The following is a 20,682-nucleotide window of genomic DNA, read 5'->3' as shown; positions in this document are numbered from 1 at the left end:
TGAACAATGGACACTTACACAAGTTTTAATAGTTATTTTCAAATGATTATTTGGAGTAAAAGTGATAAGAAATTGACTGAAGCTGTTTCAGAATAAAGAATTTGAATTTCAATTGAACACTAACAACGTAAATACATTAACTACACATAAAACAGCATATATTTACCTGTAATCTAACAAGTGATATAAGCACCTTTGCTTCATCACCGCCACAAAAGAAACAGCATAAACCCTTCTCAAATTATGGCATTGTCTCGAAGTGAAGATTAAGAGTAGAATGAATGAGCTTTGAAACATTTTGTACATTTATAAAAATATGTGAAAAAGAACTTGAAAAATAAAGTTGTGGTGTAATCACTATCTAACATTGACGGGGGGGGGGGGGGGACCTTTTAATTTATTTTCCTGGACTAATGTTTGGGAGATTGACTGATAACAATGACCTGAAAATCATATCTCGTATTGAGGCTCCACTGTACTTAATTTGACTATATATATACACTGCTGGCCACCCAAATTGGTAGTGCATGTGTTATGTTTTATTATTGAGTTTGTGTTATGTCTATTATATACTTTATGTTTATAATTATTTCCTGTCGACTAAACAAACTTGTTACTTACGGACGTTTTTGGTGCCGATGTGTCACGAACTGTTTTAGGAAGAAAGGGAAACTAGTTTCCGAACTTGCCGCTTGGAACGCAGATGTCGATGGGGGCGCATGTGCATTACTCCTCATTTGCATGCTTAGTGATTTGAGAGCTATATATAATCACGTCCGTGCTTCAAATCGGCCTTCAGTCTCATAGCGCTAGAATCGCTAATCATCTAAACAACTCGGCTGGTCCGATGTTCCCGTCAGTTGCTGTCCAAGAATGCCGTTCAGGGATGTCTGCTGGTGTCCGTTCTCGATCTTAATGCCTTTGTAGATCTTGCCGACTGTGATCTGGCGTTGGCTGGCATGGTCAATAGCAGTGATCTGATAAGTTTCCTCGTATGACGCTGCAATCTGATGCTACCCTTTCGTCACGACGTCCACCATCGGACTCCACCGCTTGAACGCCGAATTCCACGTGTAGCACGCCGATGTCCGCGATCTAATGACGCCTCTTTGTCAACGCCCTGGGTTCGTTGAGATATCCGTTAACTGGACTCCATCACTTGATCGCTGAATATAATATCGCGCCTCATCTACTACACCCTGGGTTCGTCACGATATCCATCGTCATTTGACTTCTACTGCTTGATCGGTGAAGACAAAGTGTGGTTCTGTCGATGTCCGTGATCCGTTTCCGCCGCTTCGTCGACGCCTTGGGTTCGTCGCCGAAGTCTGTGTGATTCTACTGACATCTGTGGTCGAGCATCGTTTCATGAAGACCATAGCTGAGTGTCACTTCTGCCCTAGTCGTTTCACTATAAGTATACTTTGCGATTTTCCTACTAGTGAAGGGTTTGCCCTTGAATTGATGTCTTAACTAATGTTTTAATTTGTAATAATAGAAATAAATAGTTGTTCGAAACTGTTTTGCTCATTGGCAGATAAAGACATACATTAATTAAACGGCAGGGGTGACCTCCAAAAAATCATGCGTTATTAACGGAACCTGGAGCAACATTGGAACCTGGATGGCACTTGCCATCAACTTTTAAGAGTTATAGATCACAAAATTAAAAATGAATATACGTTGGCAGTAACATTGGATTACAGCAAGGCATTCGACTGCATTTGGAGGGAAGGACCTACACAAGATAACAAGGGGTTTTTCACAGGTAATAGTCAAATTCTTGGAATCGTATTTTAATGATAGAACTTTTATCTTCGTTTTTTTTCTTTGAAAGCTCTCTGAACTCAGGGATTTTCAAAGGTTCCACGCTTTACAGGATCAGGATTTTCTTATGAAATCTGTCACGTCAAATCATTTTTGTTTTTCTATCTCGACAGAATGGAAATGTTGATTTCCATCACTGTTTCATCGGAGCAACAAATGAAAGAACTTTTAAAAACTAATCATTCTTTGATCAGGTGGAGATTGCACTCCGACAAAGATATATAGAAAATGAGCTGGTCGCACCACAGCAATGAAAATGTAGCTTCAGTTATTCACATTCTATAGGTCAGTGAGGAGAGTTTCAGAACATAGCCATTCACTTGTTCCTGCTGTAACATGAGCCAGGGAGGGAGTCATTATTTCCCTTGGTATACAACCGAGCTCTTCTTGTTTTTCTATAAGCACCTACCCATTGCGGTAAATTATACAAAAAGCTATAATCCATTGCTGAGCCGATAGAATACTTTTTCATTTATTCCTTTTTCTAAATTAAAACTAATCTGATTCCATGACAAAAAAGCAGACAAAATAAATTTATTTATCAAATATTTTCAAATCGTTCCATAGCTCAAAAAATTGGAAAGCTTTATATAAAAAAATGTTCTAGGCAGTGTAAAATTAACCAAATGCAACACCTCGGAGATGTAACGCTGGCTTTTTAAAGTACCGGCAATGCGTACTAGAGGATTGCGAGAGTGATATCCAATACCGCCCCATACCATAATACCCGGTGCAGGACCAGTGTGGCGGTGCATAACGCAGCTGTTCAGCATCCTCTCTCCACGGTGTCTCCAGACTCGAATCCGACCATCGTGGTGTTGCAGACTGAAGCGTGACTCGTGAGTAAAGACAATTTCATTCCATTGTGCCGTCCACATCCTTCTTTCATCGCACCATTGGCGGCGGAGACGTCTGTGGTTCTGCGTCAAGGGTAGACGAAGCAATGGACGTCTTGCGGACAGACCACTCTGCTGTAAACGGCGTCGAATGGTACGCGCAGACACTGGATGATGCGGTACAGACTGAATGTGCTGTGCTATGGTTCGTGATGTGGCTGAGCGATCCCTCATCACGTGAAGTGGTGCACTGAGGTGGATGCGATCGAACACGTCGGTCCATCGTACCCTCCTGCATCCAACGATCACATATCCGCATTACAGTTGTTTGGTTTCATCCAACACGACTACCGATTTCCCTGAAAGATAATCCACAATCTCGGTAGGCCACTATCCTTCCTCTATCGAACTCGGATACTTGATCAAAAGATGATCACTGTTTTCTACGAGGCATAAATGATCGTTTTTTTTGAAAAAACCACAAGAAAAACACAATTGCCGTACTTCAAATCGTCGAAATCTCCAAGCCTTAAATAGCGCTTTGAAGTGGCGCCACAGGCGCGCGCGATGTGCGTCTGCGCTGAAATTCTAATCATTTGCATATCTCACCTCCGCTAATGCATTTTGTAAATTTCATATATTTGCATGCTTCCTTCAGGGTGTTGCATTTACGACGTGGCCAGCAGTGTATATATATATATATAGAGAGAGAGCCCCTTGAAATATTTTTGATAAATGGTCCCTTAAATTTGCTCAGTACTGTAACACTAATTAACGATTACCAACAAACACATAATTTTGTTGCTTATTGTAAAAAAAAAAATCGGACAGAAATGACAATAAACTGAAAGAGTTTTTTTACTATATATTACATTTATTTTTAATTCCACCGAATACTCTCAATGTACAAGCGATAAGTCGCCAAATCGGAAAAGCTCACTTGAGTGATCAAGCAAGATTGCGGGGCTGACGTCCAATTAATTCGATTTTGACTTGTTTTGTTAATTAAAAATCCCAAAATTAATAAACTATTTACGATTCAAACATGTCATTTGCTTTAAACGCATAATAAAATAACTTATGAATCTTTCTCTGAAACAGCGATAGGTCATTACTAAGTAGCGATAACTCGCCAAATTAGGAATCGAAATCGTGAGCAATCAGAAATGTTTCAGGATTAACTTACAATAAATTCAGGATTTAACTAGTTCTGTTCGTTAAAAATCCTCTACTTACGCGTTATTTCTCCAAAATCAAACGGAATGGTAAAACCAGAAAATTATTGTGCTTATTAAAATCACAGTAACTCTTATGCTACACACAACACAAAATTATGGTGCGCCAAATATCGTCTGCTATTTTCCACTGATTTTTTTACTTTCATTAATATCATTTAGTTCTAATATTTAACAACATTATCACAAATATGTATCATAAATATGATTGTAAAAAATTTAAATTCAAAAAATAATTAAATTTCACTTACTTCGCATAGGGAAGCTCCGTTTCCGTGAGGGACTTGGAGCTCTAACGCACAGTTCACAATTCTTGCATCGGTCTTTATAAAAATAGGTCTCTAGAAATCCTTTTTTTATTCAAATTTCAACATTCTGGTGCCGAAAATCATGGAATTTTTGCAGTAATTTCGAAAAAAATTGACAAAAATGATTCAAAAACACTAATAATATTAATAAAAAGTAAGACGTCCTAAGGATCCTACGGTAAGGTAACACTGAGCAGCGTGATACCGAGGGCCAAAATGGCGCATGCGCCAGCCTGTGTATTAAGGAGTTCTAGGCAGTGCCAACCATAGGTGCCAACACCTTCTAGTGTCCCCCAACATCTTTAGTCGGAAGATCACGTGACTCGGTGAAAACACACAAATCCTGTTATTTTCTTAGGGGTCATTAAAGTAACGTCAGCATCGATGGGGGAGGGGGTTTGGATGATGCTTATACGTCATCAACCACTCTTTATGAAGATATGAAATATTCTTAATGGCATCTTATTCTGTGCCCAAAAACGGGAAAAACCATTCGATAGTTAGTGGGCACCTGAACTAACATTTTCCCTATTGTTAGGTCCCCTACAGAGCCACTTTAATGATCTCTAAATAGTTCACGGATCCTTCAAGTGCTCTGGAACTGTGCCACGCATCACTTAAGTAAACTGGGAATGTTCCGCGGGTAACTTGAGTGATGTAGAACCGCACTGAGGGCCTGCTTAAGTGCTCTAAAACTGTGCCACATGTCACTCAAGGGATGTGCCACAGATCGTTTAAGTGTTCTGTAACTGTATCGCAGGTTACTTAGGTGATCTTTAAGGTCTACTTCAGTGATCTGAAAATGTGCAACGGGTCATTCTAGAGATTTGTAAATGTGCCGCTTAGTTCATTTTTACAAAAATATGAGGAGAGCAAGTCACATCAGATAACCTTCAGGGCTACATTTGGTCTGCGGGGTCAAGGTTTTACCATATATATGTCTTAAAGGGTGGGTCACAATGAATTTCTTAAAGAGAAATTCTGAGTTCTTACCCTTCAAATAGCATTAACAGAAATCGATTATAATAGCACACACACAAAGGTATTAAAAATTGTTAAAATTCTTTCGAAATTTTTTTTCCCGTCTGGGGGGGGTGGGGGGGTGGGGGGAGAGGCGCACGAGCTCCCTATGCCCCCCCTCTCCCGCGTACGCTTCTGAACCCACCAATATGCGTTAGGAGGTGATGATGGAATTTTGCTGACAAGAGGGGCAAGGGAGTCAAAAATTCAAAAATGACTAAAAATTTGCTTACGTAATACTTGAACAGCCCCTTATGGCATCCACAGGAATTTAAAACAATTAAATAAATGTAAGAAATAATTTCAGCAATGATGAGATAATTACAGGATGATGAAAAAAGTGATAATTCCAAAATTAATGAAAGAAAAATTATAGAAAATTAATGGGAGAAAAATTATAGAAAATTAATGGGAGAAAAATTATAGAAAATTAATGGGAGAAAAATTATAGAAAATTAATGGGAGAAAAATTATAGAAAATTAATGGGAGAAAAATTATAGAAAATTAATGGAAGAAAATTCCAAAATCAATGAAAGGTAATTTCAGCATTAATGAAGTGATAATTCCAAAATGATTGAAAGCGATAACTTCAGAATTAATGGAAGATCATTCGAGAATAAATGAAAGATAATTCCAGAGTTAAGGAAAGATACAATTCCAAAATTAATGAGAGATAATTCTAGCATAAACACAAGATAATTTCAGATTGATGAAAGTGATAATTTGAAAATTAATGAGATAATTTCAGCATTGATGAAAGTGATAATTCCAGAATTAACAAGATATAATTTCAGAGGAAATGAAAGAAATAATTTCAGAGGAAATGAAAGAAATAATTTCAGAGGAAATGAAAGAAATAATTTCAGCATTAATGAAAGAAATAATTTCAGCATTAATGAAAGAAATAATTTCAGCATTAATGAAAGAAATAATTTCAGCATTAATGAAAGAAACTAATCCAGAATCGATGAAAGCAATTATTCCAGAAGTAATGAAATAAATAATTAATAAAGGAAATAATTCCAGAAGTAATAAAATAAATAATTAATAAAGTAAATAATTCCAGAAGTAATGAAATAAATAATTATTAAAGGAAATAATTCCAGAGTTAAAGGAAGGAAAGAGTCAAAAATGGCTGAAAATCTGCTTACGTAATACTTGAATTAAATCAAGGACATACAGCTCCTCGAAAAGCCACAGAGGTCGTTTACTAAACGAATACCTGGCATGAGCGGTCTATCTTATTGCCAGAGACTTCAATTTCTGGGTTTACACTCACTGGAATGGCGTAGAATCGCTGCAGATCTGAAGATGTGCTACAAACTAGTCCACCAAATTGTTTATCTACCATCGAGAGAGCCTTTCTTTGAGATCATAGACAGGCGAGTTAACCTACGTAGGCATCGCTTCCAAATAAGAATACCAATGGCTAGAAGGGATTGCTTTTTCCACGGATATAGATGCCGTGTGGCAAGAATATGGAACAGTCTTCCATCAGAACTTGTACGTGCCTCCTACGCAAGATTTGCTTCCACTATTGGGGATTTCGACCTGGCTCCGTATGCGAAGTGCTTCCCGTACTGACTATTATTATTATTTTTTTTTCTTCCAGTATAAGTGCATTTCATGCCTTCTGGGGTTATTATTATTGTTATTGAATGGCTCCATATGGAAAAAAATCCTGTCATAAAGGTTTTACTTAAAGAAGGCAAATCTGGTGAAGATGCAAAAAATTAGACCAATAGCTCTTCTCTCCCATTTGTCAAAATTATTTGAAAAATCAATAACGACAAGACTCACAAATACAATTGACAAACTAAACCTTGGAAGAATTGAGCAATTTGGTTTCAAATCAAATCACGGCACTTGCCATCAACTTTTAAGAGTTATAGATCACAAAATTAAAAATGAATATACGTTGGCAGTAACATTGGATTACAGCAAGGCATTCGACTGCATTTGGAGGGAAGGACCTACACAAGATAACAAGGGGGTTTTCACCGGTAATAGTCAAATTCTTGGAATCGTATTTTAATGATAGAACTTTTATCTTCGTTTTTTTTCTTTGAAAGCTCTCTGAACTCAGGGATTTTCAAAGGTTCCACAGGGATTTTCAAAGGTTCCACGCTTTACAGGATCAGGATTTTCTTATGAAATCTGTCACGTCAAATCATTTTTGTTTTTCTATCTCGACAGAATGGAAATGTTGATTTCCATCACTGTTTCATCGGAGCAACAAATGAAAGAACTTTTAAAAACTAATCATTCTTTGATCAGGTGGAGATTGCACTCCGACAAAGATATATAGAAAATGAGCTGGTCGCACCACAGCAATGAAAATGTAGCTTCAGTTATTCACATTCTATAGGTCAGTGAGGAGAGTTTCAGAACATAGCCATTCACTTGTTCCTGCTGTAACATGAGCCAGGGAGGGAGTCATTATTTCCCTTGGTATACAACCGAGCTCTTCTTGGGTAGGTGCTTATAGAAAAACATTGCTGTAAATTATACAAAAAGCTATAATCCATTGCTGAGCCGATAGAATACTTTTTCATTTATTCCTTTTTCTAAATTAAAACTAATCTGATTCCATGACAAAAAAGCAGACAAAATAAATTTATTTATCAAATATTTTCAAATCGTTCCATAGCTCAAAAAATTGGAAAGCTTTATATAAAAAAATGTTCTAGGCAGTGTAAAATTAACCAAATGTTCATGATGTATCAAAATCTTTTTCTGTCATCTTGAATACAAAAAGGAATTGTACATTGATTTATGTAATGATGATTAAGAAAACATACTCGGAAACTCAACTATCGACCTTTGGTATATCCTGGAAACAGTCTCAAAAGAGCTTCTTTGAGGGGTTTGTTCACACTTATGTTATCATCTGGATTCAACTCGTGGCGACACATTGGACAGTTGAACACTTTGGCCTTGAAAGACCTCTTGAGACATGACTGAAACACGAAAAATAAAGTATATAAGGTAACTGATCGCAAAATTATAATCAAAAGAGGAAAAGTAAAATGCAAGTAAAAAATATTGTCTAACCCTTTTCAGGACAAGAATTACTTTTACCAGGGGCGTAGCCAGAAATTTCGTTCGGGGGGGGGGGGGAACCACTTTCATTTTGGGAGGGGGGACCAGACCCCCCCCAAGTCCCCCCCCCCCTCGCTAAGCCCTTGACTTTTACTCTATTCATAACATTGAAATAACAGTGACCCGGAAATTTTGCCTCCAATATTTCGTCCCCAACTTTTTGCCCCTGGAATGTATTGTCCCAGTCACATTTCATCCCCAGAAATTTCGCAACCTTCACATGCCCTGAACGCATGAGTAACTGACTGCAGATGCGCCAACTTTTGAAATCCGGAGATTCTCCCGAGGATGGGGGGGGGGGGGGGGGGTTTGATTGATAATCTTGGGTATATGAACTCTTAAAAGCTTTAGCTTTATATAGCTTAAAGTTTTATATTTTCTTTCTGAAGATGTTTAAACGGAAGAAACAATTTAAAAAAAATCAAATTACAAAGCTGCCGACGAAAAAACGTATTTACCGCACGGCTCTTAATAGAATACAATAACGATTATACAGGAATTTCTGCAACTAAGGCCATACCCCTGATAAATGATTGCCGATAAACGCTACGAAAATGAAGTCTCGTCTTTGACAGTTGCTTAAATGCGGTCACAGATGTGGAAATGACTACGGCTGTCCTCTATGGGTGTTTTCCCTAACGACGACGGTAATGATTGACTCCACGACAATGTGAAAGCTCGCGTAAAATCTAATTTTCTGCCAAAATCCGGAGATATTCTAACAAATCCGGAGTCTCCCGCCTAAATCGGGAGAGTTGGCAGGTCTGTGACTGTATTGTGTGAGTGACCATATCAGTGGGTGAGTAACCAAGTGTCTGTGAAATAGACTTTGGGAGTGAGTTAGTGACTGTACAAACGACTGACCCTAATTGGGAGTGAGTGATTGTATCTGTGAATGTGCAATTCACTGTATGAGTTTGTGACTGACCATATAAGTAACCGAGTAATTGACCGTACGAGTGATTGTGTGAGTGGCAGTATGAACATCCAAGGGAGTTACCAAGTGATTGACCACATGAGTGACCAAGTGATTGACAACATGACAGTGATTCACTGTATGAGTGACCATATGAGTATCCAAGTGAGTGACCATATGAGTATCCAAGTGAGTGACCATATGAATAATTGCATAAGTGACCAGGTGAATGATGGTATGAGTGACCAAGTGACTAACCATATTGATGATTGTTTGAGTGATCACACGTGAGTGATGGTATGAGTGTCCAAGTGAGTGGCTGACTGCATGGGGGGTCCAACGGTCACTAGTGAGTGACTGACTGCATAGATGACTGAGTGAATGCTTATTTGAGTTTCCAAGTGAATGACAGTGATTCACTGTATGAGTGATCGTAATAATGACCAAGTGAGTGAGTTTTTTTATAGATGATTCCCCCATTTCACCCCCCCCCATAGGTGGTTATGCAGTACTTTTAATGGGTCGTAAGAATTTGGAATTTGCTGGGAAGCATAAAATAATTTTTTCTAAATTTACGTTTCAGCGATTGCTAATGTTGAAAAACATTAAAATCCCCAAAACTACATCCCCCTTTTAACACTTTCTACATACGGCAATGCATTTGCGACAGCAATACATTATATGCTTTGTGCACATTTTTGTCACATACTCACCTAGCATTTACATAGAGGCGGAATGACGGTTGTGAAACAAGATATTCTGTCCAACTCACGTAGTCGCTCACTTCGTCACTCACTTTGTTACTCATTTCATACAGTCACTCATACGATCACGGCAGGTGAAATGCCAGTGGATAAATGTCCAACTTAGTTGATCATTCACATGTTCACTATACGGTCAGGGCAGGTGAAATGTCGAAAAGTATATGTCCAAATTTTATTCAGACGTATTTACAGTTTTATTGAGTATAGCTAATGTTATATTGAGTATTGTTGTGATGAGGTTTCACTGTACACCATAGAGCTATAAAATCATAAAACTTTATGATCTTTCAAAAAAAAAACCAATAGCATGAGAACTGTGAATTTTCTATTAATGGCATTGTTTCATTATTTTTTAGCCCTTCATATCACTAGTATAATTATTTTCACTAATCTTAAAAATGGCTCATCTCTATTTTCAATTTACATATGTATTTATCTATTCCTAAACTATTTTTTATAACTTTAAGGAAAAATAAATAAATAACGTTATTCCAAAGGTAATTTTGGCATATCTTCCTGCAACTGCAAAACTGTGTCATTTGCTGGTCAAAAATTGGCTGTGGAAAAGAAAAAAGTGAGTTAGGAATTTTGTTTCATCTCAACCCATGACTCGCGAAAGTTCTATAAATGGATGACAGTTTTGTTCAATTGACATGCATCCCATTTTGTTCTGGTGTCCCTAGGCTGGGTAAATCTCGACTCTGGCCATGTGACAATGAAAAAGAACATACTGGGTTATAGAGCATTTTAATGCCATTCTGTCATTTAATCTTGATGTCACTTGAAAATGATTTTATAATGTTATAAAAATTTTCATACTATTTTGTGTAGTATCTAATGTAATATTATAATGGCATCTTGTATTTCTAATTGAACTGCATTTGATAAAATTCATTCTTTTTTCTTTCTAGCAAAGAGAATTTATAAATACACCTATAATACCTTGCATATGTTATGATTACAATCAGTAGTAATCGGATCTAAAACCATATCCTGACAGCAAATACAACAAAATTGACTTTCTATTTCTTTGAGAAATTCCTGGAAGAAAAAACAAAGATCCTAAATAAAATATATCACATTATTTAAATTTCATAAGTTAACAATCTTATTATGCAGGATGGTCCAAAATTCCACCGACCAACTTCTAGGAATCTAGTATACATCAAGACTTTTGCAATGGAGCTTTGGGTCGAAATAAATTTATTCAATTGGAAAACTAAGTAAATACAGAAAGAGCCACAGGTCGCAGATATCAGAGAAAATAAAACATACTAATATAACAAGTTATGCAATTAATCACAGTAGCTGCTCAAAGTGGTGTCCAAGGGCAGTGGTATTGTGTACTGCAGTATAACTGACACTGGTGAATGAAGGAATGGTACACCCGCTTACAGAGGCCTAGTGTTGAGTTAATCTTGCCAGCAGGACAAGAATCCAGCAAGTTCTTCCCCTGAGGCCACCAGTGTGTTGTAGACCAATGATTTCAGGTGGCCCCAGAATGTAGTCCAGTGGATTCAGATTTGGGGGAAGAGTGCTGGCCCCCTATGTCCAATCCACTGCCCCAGATATGTTGCTACTTGCTTGGCGGTTCTCCCATTAGCAACATCATTTCAACTAAATAATCGTGTTTTAACCCAAGGTTACATTACAGATGTTATATCTTGATGTGTACAATCACCCCTCCCCAACCAGAAGTTTGTCTGTGACGTTCTGAACATTATATATATAGTGTTTGGGAAGTAAGTGTACTATTTTTTTTTTTGTCAGATTAGCAGATTTACTGTCTGGGTAGATACACATTTCCCCCACCAAAATAGATTTATTTAAAAAAAAATTATATCCCAAGGTTAATTTATTTTAAAAATATCAACATGTAATTTTTTTTAAAATACACTCATGTCCATAAATTGAGGATAATGCCAGCTCCGGCAAATAAAGGTTCAGAAACAAAACAAACGTTACTTATTCATAAAGCCCATTTATTAAACAAAAGATAAAGAACAAAAACGATGGTGTATGTATGATACCATTCATAAAAACTACGATTTTTGCTCCCTGGAGCAATTGTAAAAAATATCTCCTTTACAAAAGCTTACTATTACATGGTTGGTATGATGGTTAATACATTGTATGTCTCCCATGCAATGAAATACAGCCTGTACAACGCCTAGGTATGCTGAGTATCAAATTATCGATCTGATCTAGGGGAAGATCACTCCACTCAGCAAGCAATGCTCTTCGAAGTTCTGGTACACATGTAGGAGGTGGTTGGCGGACTGCAACTCGTCGGCCAAGCATGTCCCACACATGCTCTATCGGATTCAAGTCAGGTGAGAATGCTGGCCATTCCATATGGGTTATATCCTCAGATTCAAGGCATTCGTTTACGATGTTTGCTTGGTGAGGACGGGTGTTGTCATCCATAACAAATTCTGCGCCCATGGCACCCCTAAACAAACGTACATGTTGTTCCAGAATGATGTCCCGATAAATTTGGGCTTCTATCTGCAGCCACGGGTACTACAGCTTCAAGGCAAACCGTGTACAGACATTTGTGAAATTCGTCTATATGCTCGCAGGCCTGTCAGATGTGTTCCGCTCACGGCAACTCACTGTTGGCAGCGATTAGCCTGGAGTAGAGAACATGCAATGTGGACATCGTCACAGTGGGCTTGTGTGATGTTTTCCGACGAGTCCAGGTTTAGCTTGCAGTCTGATTCACGTCTGACTTTCATATGGAGAACGCCAGGTACCCATTACCACCAAGACAACATCATTGAACGACACCGTTACGGTGGTGCAGCATTGATCGTTTGGGGTGGAATTATACTGGGTTCCAGAACAGATATGCATGTTCAAACTGGAGGCTGTGCTCCGTCTACTTCTTTTGGCAGTTACTGCCACATACCGGTATTCATTCGGCGTAGTAACTCGAGGGGCGACCTGTACTGTAACGTCTACTGACATTTCCGTTATCTTGGAATCGTTGCCAAAGACTAGAGATGACACTTTGGGCAATTCCAAGTTCCTCGGATACTTCCATCTGAGTATGCCCACATTCCAGGCGGCCGATAATTCTACCACATAAAAAATCATCCACATGCATCCTCTGTGCCATAACTATACACTTATGGCACTGAGCGCCTTACAGAACTCTTGTGAACAATTTTACTTCTTTGCCACCATTCATTATATACCCTTCTCTTACACTCTCATCATTGTGACGTACTATCGGCATCATCTGGTGGCTTCCTGAAATTTGCAAATCATTCTTCCAGATGTGTGTGATAATTCTACAGGTGAAATTTTTACTTTAGATTTCGATTTCCGTGTGATCCTTAATTTATGGTATGAGTGTATATCTCGTAGAATAAATGTCATAAGTGATGATAAAATCAATGATGCACAGCCTATGATATTGCCTTCAGGAGAAGGCATATAGGCAATTGCCATCATGATGCAGCAAAATTCAGACATTAGAGAACACAGCTTACAGCTCAGACCTAGCTCCACCACTCATTCTATGATGAAAATTAAGATAATTCCATAATGATAATTTAAGCCAGGGGTGGCCAACTTCACTCTGTTTGAGGACCAAAATAATAGTCAGTCACAGGTGAAACCAGGGACAAAACTCTGGTATATAAGCCGCACCCAGTATGATTACTTGCTATGACATCAGGGACCCACAAACATTTTGTTGGTATTTATCAATTAATAACTCTTTATTTAACAACTAAACTTTTCATTTTTTTGGAAACAAGTATTTATATGTTATCTCTCAGACAGTGAAATCGGCGCCGAAAAAACTGCTTGTTGATGACTGGGTTACTTCTGGTCAAGTCTTCACTGGATAGAATTTTTCCCAAGTTTTTGTCAAAAAATCGGGAGATTCACTCCACAAGTCTGAAAAACTGGACTTGGAAAAAAAACTTTGGGTTGACATACCCGATTTTTTCCAAGTTTCTCTCAGCAACTCATTGAATTCAGTGAAAAGACAGTAAATCCTTTATGTGCGGTCTCAGAAAAATTTCCACTGATGGCTGAATTTTGGACTTTGCTTTCTTTATGGTTGCAAAACTTTTCCTAAGCACTTTGCGATAGAAACATGGTTATTTTTTCTAAGATTTTTCAAGTGTGTTGAACTTTATCATCCTGCTCATCTTCTCCTGCCTTGACATGTAGGGACCAAGTTTTGTGCATGCACCCAGAGGTATGTATACTTCACCAGTGCACGATTTCCTGGTTGAGGTTTTTTAGCCCTCGAGTTGATGGCAATTGCTCATAGCAATTTGGCTGAGCCAAATATTTTTTGCATGACCCATGTATTTTCTTTAGTTTTATTGATTACAATTTCTTACTGACTGACGTAGAAGCATTTTCTTAAGGCATACAGTGTCCATTAACTTTAGTAAGCTTTCCTACAATTTCTTAATTGCCAAGAAAACTTATTCATCTTTCTTTTCTTTCGGCAAATTACGAATGTTAATGCTCCAACCAGAGTGGAGAATGTTACTTCATAAAATATTTTTTTGTTTGATAAACTTTAAACAATTTTTTCAGAATTTCGTGCAATGCTTTTCTATAGTCCGTTTCAGGTTAACTTTGCAGCGAAGAGGAAGCTACGAGGGAACCTCATCACTCGTTGCTATGGCAACAAAAGCCTCTTAACCAATGTATCGATGCGCGGCCTGGGTAAGGTATGGACGATTTCTAGGATACCGCGAAAATGTCGTTGTGGTTGCTATAGATTTTTGGATAATGGTAACCAATATTTTTTTCTAATTTAAAAATTTCAAACGAAGAAACATCGGTTCAAAATGATATTTTCCCTTTTTTTTCACAAAATCATTAAAAAAATTGAAATATTCTATATAAATGATCATCATAAAACTCCGATTTATGGGAACTTTATTTTGCGGCGGAGGAGTACACTCTCTACCTTTCTCTCCACTGCAAAGTTAACCTGAAACGAACTATAGTTTGCTTTTTTTCTCTGCTAGATAAATACTTGACTGAATATTTTTACCAATATACAGCACAATAGTTCTGAATTTTTACGGAAAAGCTTACAAAAAGAAAAATTTCTGAGGGAAGTTTTACTTGTCAAGGGATTTAACTAGATAAAAAATTACTTTAGCAAAAAAGTGAAAATGGGGGGGGGGGGGGAAAGCTTTAGCAAAATGTTGCAATGCTAATAATGATTGATGGTTAGATGTCTACTCATTTCGTACCTCCTGCACGCATTTTTGCCAAAGTGGCTACTACTTCTTTCGAAAAATGCGACCGTAGCTTAAACCCTGCTGACCACCGATGATTGCACAAGAAAATCTGCTACTGATACTCCCATAACTCTCACAGTAGGTTTGCAAAATCAATCATGTGACCTGTGTGTTTAAAGAGGGTTTTGTGTTTTTGAAAATACAAATTGTTTGTCAAATCAGAAATAATTTTTTCTTCTACATTAGCAGGGGTGGGAAGTGACAAAGTCTATTTCAGAGCAGTTTTGGAGCAGCAAAATATAGGATTCGGAGCAGTGTTAGAGCAGATATTTATAAAATTGGAGCAGCGAAATTAACTTACAAGAATATTTTCATTAACCCCCACCCCTTTTTAAAATAAAACAACTGCACTGTCTTTAGTTATCAAACATCTTTTCATTAGCTTGTTTTTTGCTTCTGGTGTTTCAGGCTTTTGACACCTTGTTTGAAAGAGCGGCTGTCATGAAATTTCACACCAGTCTATTTAAAATGATTTTTGCTTACTGAGGGCACTATTTGGAGTCTCGAACAATAGCACTGCACACAAATGCGCTTAAAGTTTTCAGTTTTTTTATACTCGGAAAAGAAATTGTAGCAAAATGGAAGAATTTCACGATGTTTGGCGATTCAACACTCGTTATTTGGAGACATTGGCGATTTAACTCTGGTTATTTGGTTTTTTATTAGTTTCTAAATTAGCATTTGTAATTTGGCGGACATGCTCTTTTACTCCCGGAATGAAATTTTTTTTCATGAAACATCAGGATTTGATGCAATGACGATCGCCTACAGTAATTTCTGCTGCTTCCGGTTGCTACTTTATTTTTTTGAAAACGTAAACCGACTCACATTTGTGCTTTAAAGCTGAAAGACCATTGCAAACCATCTTCTGTTTCACGATCACAGATATTATCCGGGTTTCGCAATGGAAAGCCAGATAGTTTGAATACAGCGATAGTTTCAAGTACAGTGGAATAAAACACGCTCTTCTCGGAAAGAATTGTTTCCCGGCAAAGGAGGAACAAAAAATTTTTGGCGTCCTTTCCGAAATTGCCGCCTGGCAATCGAGTGGTTAAGGAGCTAGCTACTCACTGTGCAGGTCTGTGTTTGAATCCTTTCGGGCATGGATGTTTACTAACACTAACAAATTCCCTGGACAAATCCTGATCTTTTGGGAATATGTGCAAATCATGTTAGTAAAAAAAAATTCCGGGCAAAAATAGCAAAATTTGCTATTTTGGCTGTTTGGCGCAGGAAAATACAAAAATACACTATTGGAGCAGGATGACGCAAGATGTTAATTTTGGCACAGGGCGGCGCAATTAGCACAGAGTTCTCACCCCTGCATTAGCCACAATTATGGCAATTAAAACTAATGCAGGGTTCCCGGCAAAATCTGTTCGATCATTTCCCTGACTCTCCCTAACCATAACTCAAAATTTTCCCTGACCAAAAATTCATACTCAGAAAGTAGAATCATAGCATAATATTTGAAAAAAAATAAAACAATTTGTTTTTTTTTAAATTCAATCTTTTTTTTTTTCATACCACTATTTCAATATCCAATAAGATTAACTCAAGCTAAAGCAAAATGACAGAAATCACTTGGTAACAAAAACAATTGTTGGCCAAAACAGTGTACTATCAACCACAGATAATTCTATCCTGTCTCTCCTCACATTACATTACCTTCTTTTTTTCGAGGAGTCTTCCTAAGTCTAGCGTGTAAACTCTTCCTTGATACACAGCAAATTATGAAGACATGCAAGTTTTTTTAAGAATGACGCTCCTTTGCGAACACTTCCAAAATCACTGTAAAATGTGTAAATTACAAGGTCAGATGTAAATAAGTCCAGGTGAACTGGATGGTTTTACTGTGCTGTGCATTATTTTTTTTAAGAGATTTGTGTACATTATACTGTTTGATGGCAATGTCATAGTTTTCAGTAAATGGAGCACTTTTATTTCTAGCTCTTTGAAGAGCTTCGTAAACATTGTTTACGCCATTGCATGTCCTAAAAATAAAGAAAATCGCATGCTATTGGGTAGCATCAGTCAAAACTTAGAATCAGTAGTGTTTAACCGGGGGTGCGAAAGAGTATTTTGAGGGCGTGAAATAAAAAAAAACATGTTGACTAATTTTCAAGGAAAATTAAATCAGGGGTAGCTTCCCAATCCAGATCAATTTGAAGAAATTGTTTTGCGGAAGCCGCAGCCTCCAATTTATCAGATTCCAATCTTGCAATAAGTTTTCACATGAGATCTTGAAAAGAGCTTCAAACTAAAAAGAAGCAAAATGTTTGGAGCTTTGAAATTTTTTAGAAATGACTTGCACTCGGGGAGGGGGGGGGGGGAGAGGACAGTCTTAAAAACTCACATTTAATGGGGGATCTTTTATTGCCAGGTCAACAGAGGTAGCAGGCTTACCTGAAAGAGACTTGTTGTTCTATATAAACTTCACATTGTCAAAAATGTCTATAGATCTTTCCAAACATTGCACATTTTCAACCCATCTACTAAAAAAATTTAGAGAAAACAATTCTCTTTCAATTTTACTCATTTTTATGACTGTAATGTCTGTGAAGTGAGTGTTGCAAGGAGAATTCTATAAACAAAACATATATATATATATATATATATACCACTGACAAGTTGTTTCATCCCATCAAGCTGCCTTCCATACAACCCAAAAGTAGAACCCCCTCCCCCATGTTGACATAATATTTGAATAGCCCCCTATACAGAGGCAGCAAAAAAAAGCAAGAGGATAAACCATTTTCTGAGAAGAGATAGAAAAGAAATTAGAGCTGATATTGGCTTTCTTTTGAACAATGGAAAGGAGGGTCTCCTCCTCATTTACTGAAAAAGCAGGTTCAGTGACTTTGACAACATTGGTTTCCAGTATATGTGAAATCCCACCCTTCATATAAGAGATTTTGCTCATGCATACCAAACTGTCTCAGTAGGGGATCCAATGCAGATAAAGATTGTTGATAAGGCTTTCTTATTCTTTACCAGAGGATCTAAAAGAGATAATCTTCTATGGGGAAAAAAAAGGCAGATATGCCAACTTTTGGAATCCATAAATCTGGAGATTCTCCAGAGGGGGAAATACCCAAATACCCCCCCCCCACCCCCCGGCACTCATAGACTGGATCAAAAAAAAAAAAAAAAAACTAACTTTTTTTAAAATCAATTAAAAAAAGTTCCATTCCCCCCCCCCCCCAAAGCAGGTTCAGCGCATTGCCCCTCAGCAGAATATAATTCCATGCCAGTCTTTCCATGCAGAATAGACAAATCACATCTACATACTGTTCATAAAACATAAGTGTTTCTTTTCGTAGATGCTATCAGTGATCTTGGGTATACGAGTATGAACTCTTAAAAGCTTTATAATTATCTTTGTACAGCTTAAAGTTTGATATTTTATTTCTGAAGGCATTTAATCAGAGGAAACAATTAAAAAACTTCAAAATACAAAGCTGCTGACGAAAAAACTTGTGTCTACTGCACGGCTGTTAATGGAATACAATAACGATTACACAGGAATTTTGGCAACCAAGGGCTTATCCCAGTTAAATGATTGCCAATAAACGCTATGTTAACAAAGTCACATCTTTGCCAGTTGCTTAAATGCGGTCACCAAGACTTTTTCCCGGTTGCTCGATAGAAATGACCACGGCTGTCCTCTATGGGCATTTTTCCTAATGACGACAGCAATCATTGACATCACGAAGTGAAAGCTTGCATAAAATCTAATTTCCTGCCAAAATCCGGAGAAATTTTAACAAATCCGGAGAGCAGGAGGAAGGATGAAAAATCCAGCCTAAATCCAGAGACTTGGCAGGTCTACACTGGAATGAGAATTTATCCCCTTTTAATTTTTTCCTTTTGAGATTTTCTCTTACTTTTCCCAAATATTTACCATTTTTCCTGACTTTCCCTAACCATTTTCTCATTCCCTGATTCTCCCTGACTTTCCAGGTCACTGGGAACCCTGTAATATAAAAAATATAGTTCTTTTATCTTGTCACAGAGTCATCTTGTGGGCCAGCTGTTGGCCACCCGCAGCTAAGTAAGAAATTTCATAGGTGTGAATAGATAAGTAAAATTAGTTATGCGTTTGTTATTATCAGACATGCTGTTTCATAAAAATGAGCCAGACTTTCAATTGTAATACGGAATATATACTTGTGCTGACCAAAAAATATAAAATATCAAAATTAATGTGTATAGTCACTGCTTGATTTTTTACAAACCTCCACTTCATGAACTGACTCTGTTTTCACCAACTAATGATTAAAGTCTGCTAGAGTTCATAAATATCAGGGGTCTGTCCAGACTTTTTGCACAGGGTCCTGTTTTTGTGAAAATGTACCTTATTTTTGTGAAAACGTTCAAAATAGCAGTGAAAGTAATACTAATTAAACAGCAACCTCATTTTCCTATTTTATTTCATTTTTATTATCATTTTCCTAGTTTTTGATGCACTCACAGCTTGTTTGTGTTTCTGGCTATATATATGCTTGTTGACACATCGTGTTGGGTGATCACCAAATTGCACCCCGGTCCCTCATCAAAAAATGTAGAACATATTTTGCAAAGAAAGCCAGATGCAGAAATGCTGTAACATAGCCAACTGTGAAGCTTCTCAAAACGTGCGATGTTCAACAAATTCGGTACTTTTGGACCCATTTTTCTAGCTTCTGTAGATGAAATTTTCTTAAAATCCGGCTCTACCGACGAATTCGTAGCATCTTTCAGCGCTTCCGATAAATCAGCAATGTCTTCCACCGCTTTCGAGGAATCTGTAATGTCTTTCGAAGAAACGGAATTGTCTTCCGCCACTTCGATAAATCGGTCATCTCTTCCGCCGCTTCCGACGAATCGGCAATGTCTTTCGAAGAATCCGAAATGTCTTTCAGCGCTTCTGATAAATCGGTAATGTCTTTAGGCGCCTCCGATAAATCGGTAATGTATCGCGCCGTTTCCAAGGTTTCGACAGCGTGGTTCGAAACCGATGAAGGAAGCAATGTTTCAGTAATTTTTTCCGGGTTAGCACAATTGGAATTATCTGTATCTGACATCTTTTTGGTGACGTTTTCAGATCCTCGTTTAAAAAACGATGTTATGGAGCTGCATCCCCGAACGTCAGTTGGCCGTATTTTTTTAATGTAGTAATCACTATTCCTTGAATTTCCACCTGTTGGTGGTCGACCACGCTTCATATTAAATTTTCAAAAATGAAAGCGCAATACAGGAAAAAAAAACGTGCTCAAAAAATCCAATTCTACAATAAGCATCAACTACGCCGATTTTACGGCTAACAAGAGGTTGTGATTCAAAGACCATTTGAGGAGAAGTGCGGGGCTAAAGCGTTTGTATAATGGCATAGGTTGTGCGATAAAA

General features: G+C 37.6%; 1 protein-coding gene across 1 annotated transcript in view; it reads right to left on the bottom strand.

Annotated features, from left to right (window-relative positions):
- Window positions 1-7,814: 7,814 nt before the first annotated feature.
- The window catches only part of LOC149069370 (E3 ubiquitin-protein ligase UHRF1-like), a 51,363-nt gene continuing 38,495 nt past the window's right edge, over window positions 7,815-20,682 (bottom strand). Inside the window, exons 14-15 of the mRNA XM_089249559.1 lie at window positions 10,952-11,050; window positions 7,815-8,187 (exon numbers count right to left, since the gene is read on the bottom strand). Coding sequence (XP_089105685.1) covers window positions 8,041-8,187; window positions 10,952-11,050 — 246 coding nt within the window. The 3' untranslated portion in view covers window positions 7,815-8,040. The remainder of the gene's footprint in view (window positions 8,188-10,951; window positions 11,051-20,682) is intronic.

This window comes from Pholcus phalangioides, unplaced genomic scaffold (assembly GCF_987345545.1).
Source record: "Pholcus phalangioides strain wild (caught in Gottingen) unplaced genomic scaffold, Ppha-v1.0 ptg000022l_1, whole genome shotgun sequence".
Lineage (NCBI taxonomy): Eukaryota > Metazoa > Arthropoda > Arachnida > Araneae > Pholcidae > Pholcus > Pholcus phalangioides.
This window is presented reverse-complemented; position numbering and strand designations above follow the sequence as displayed.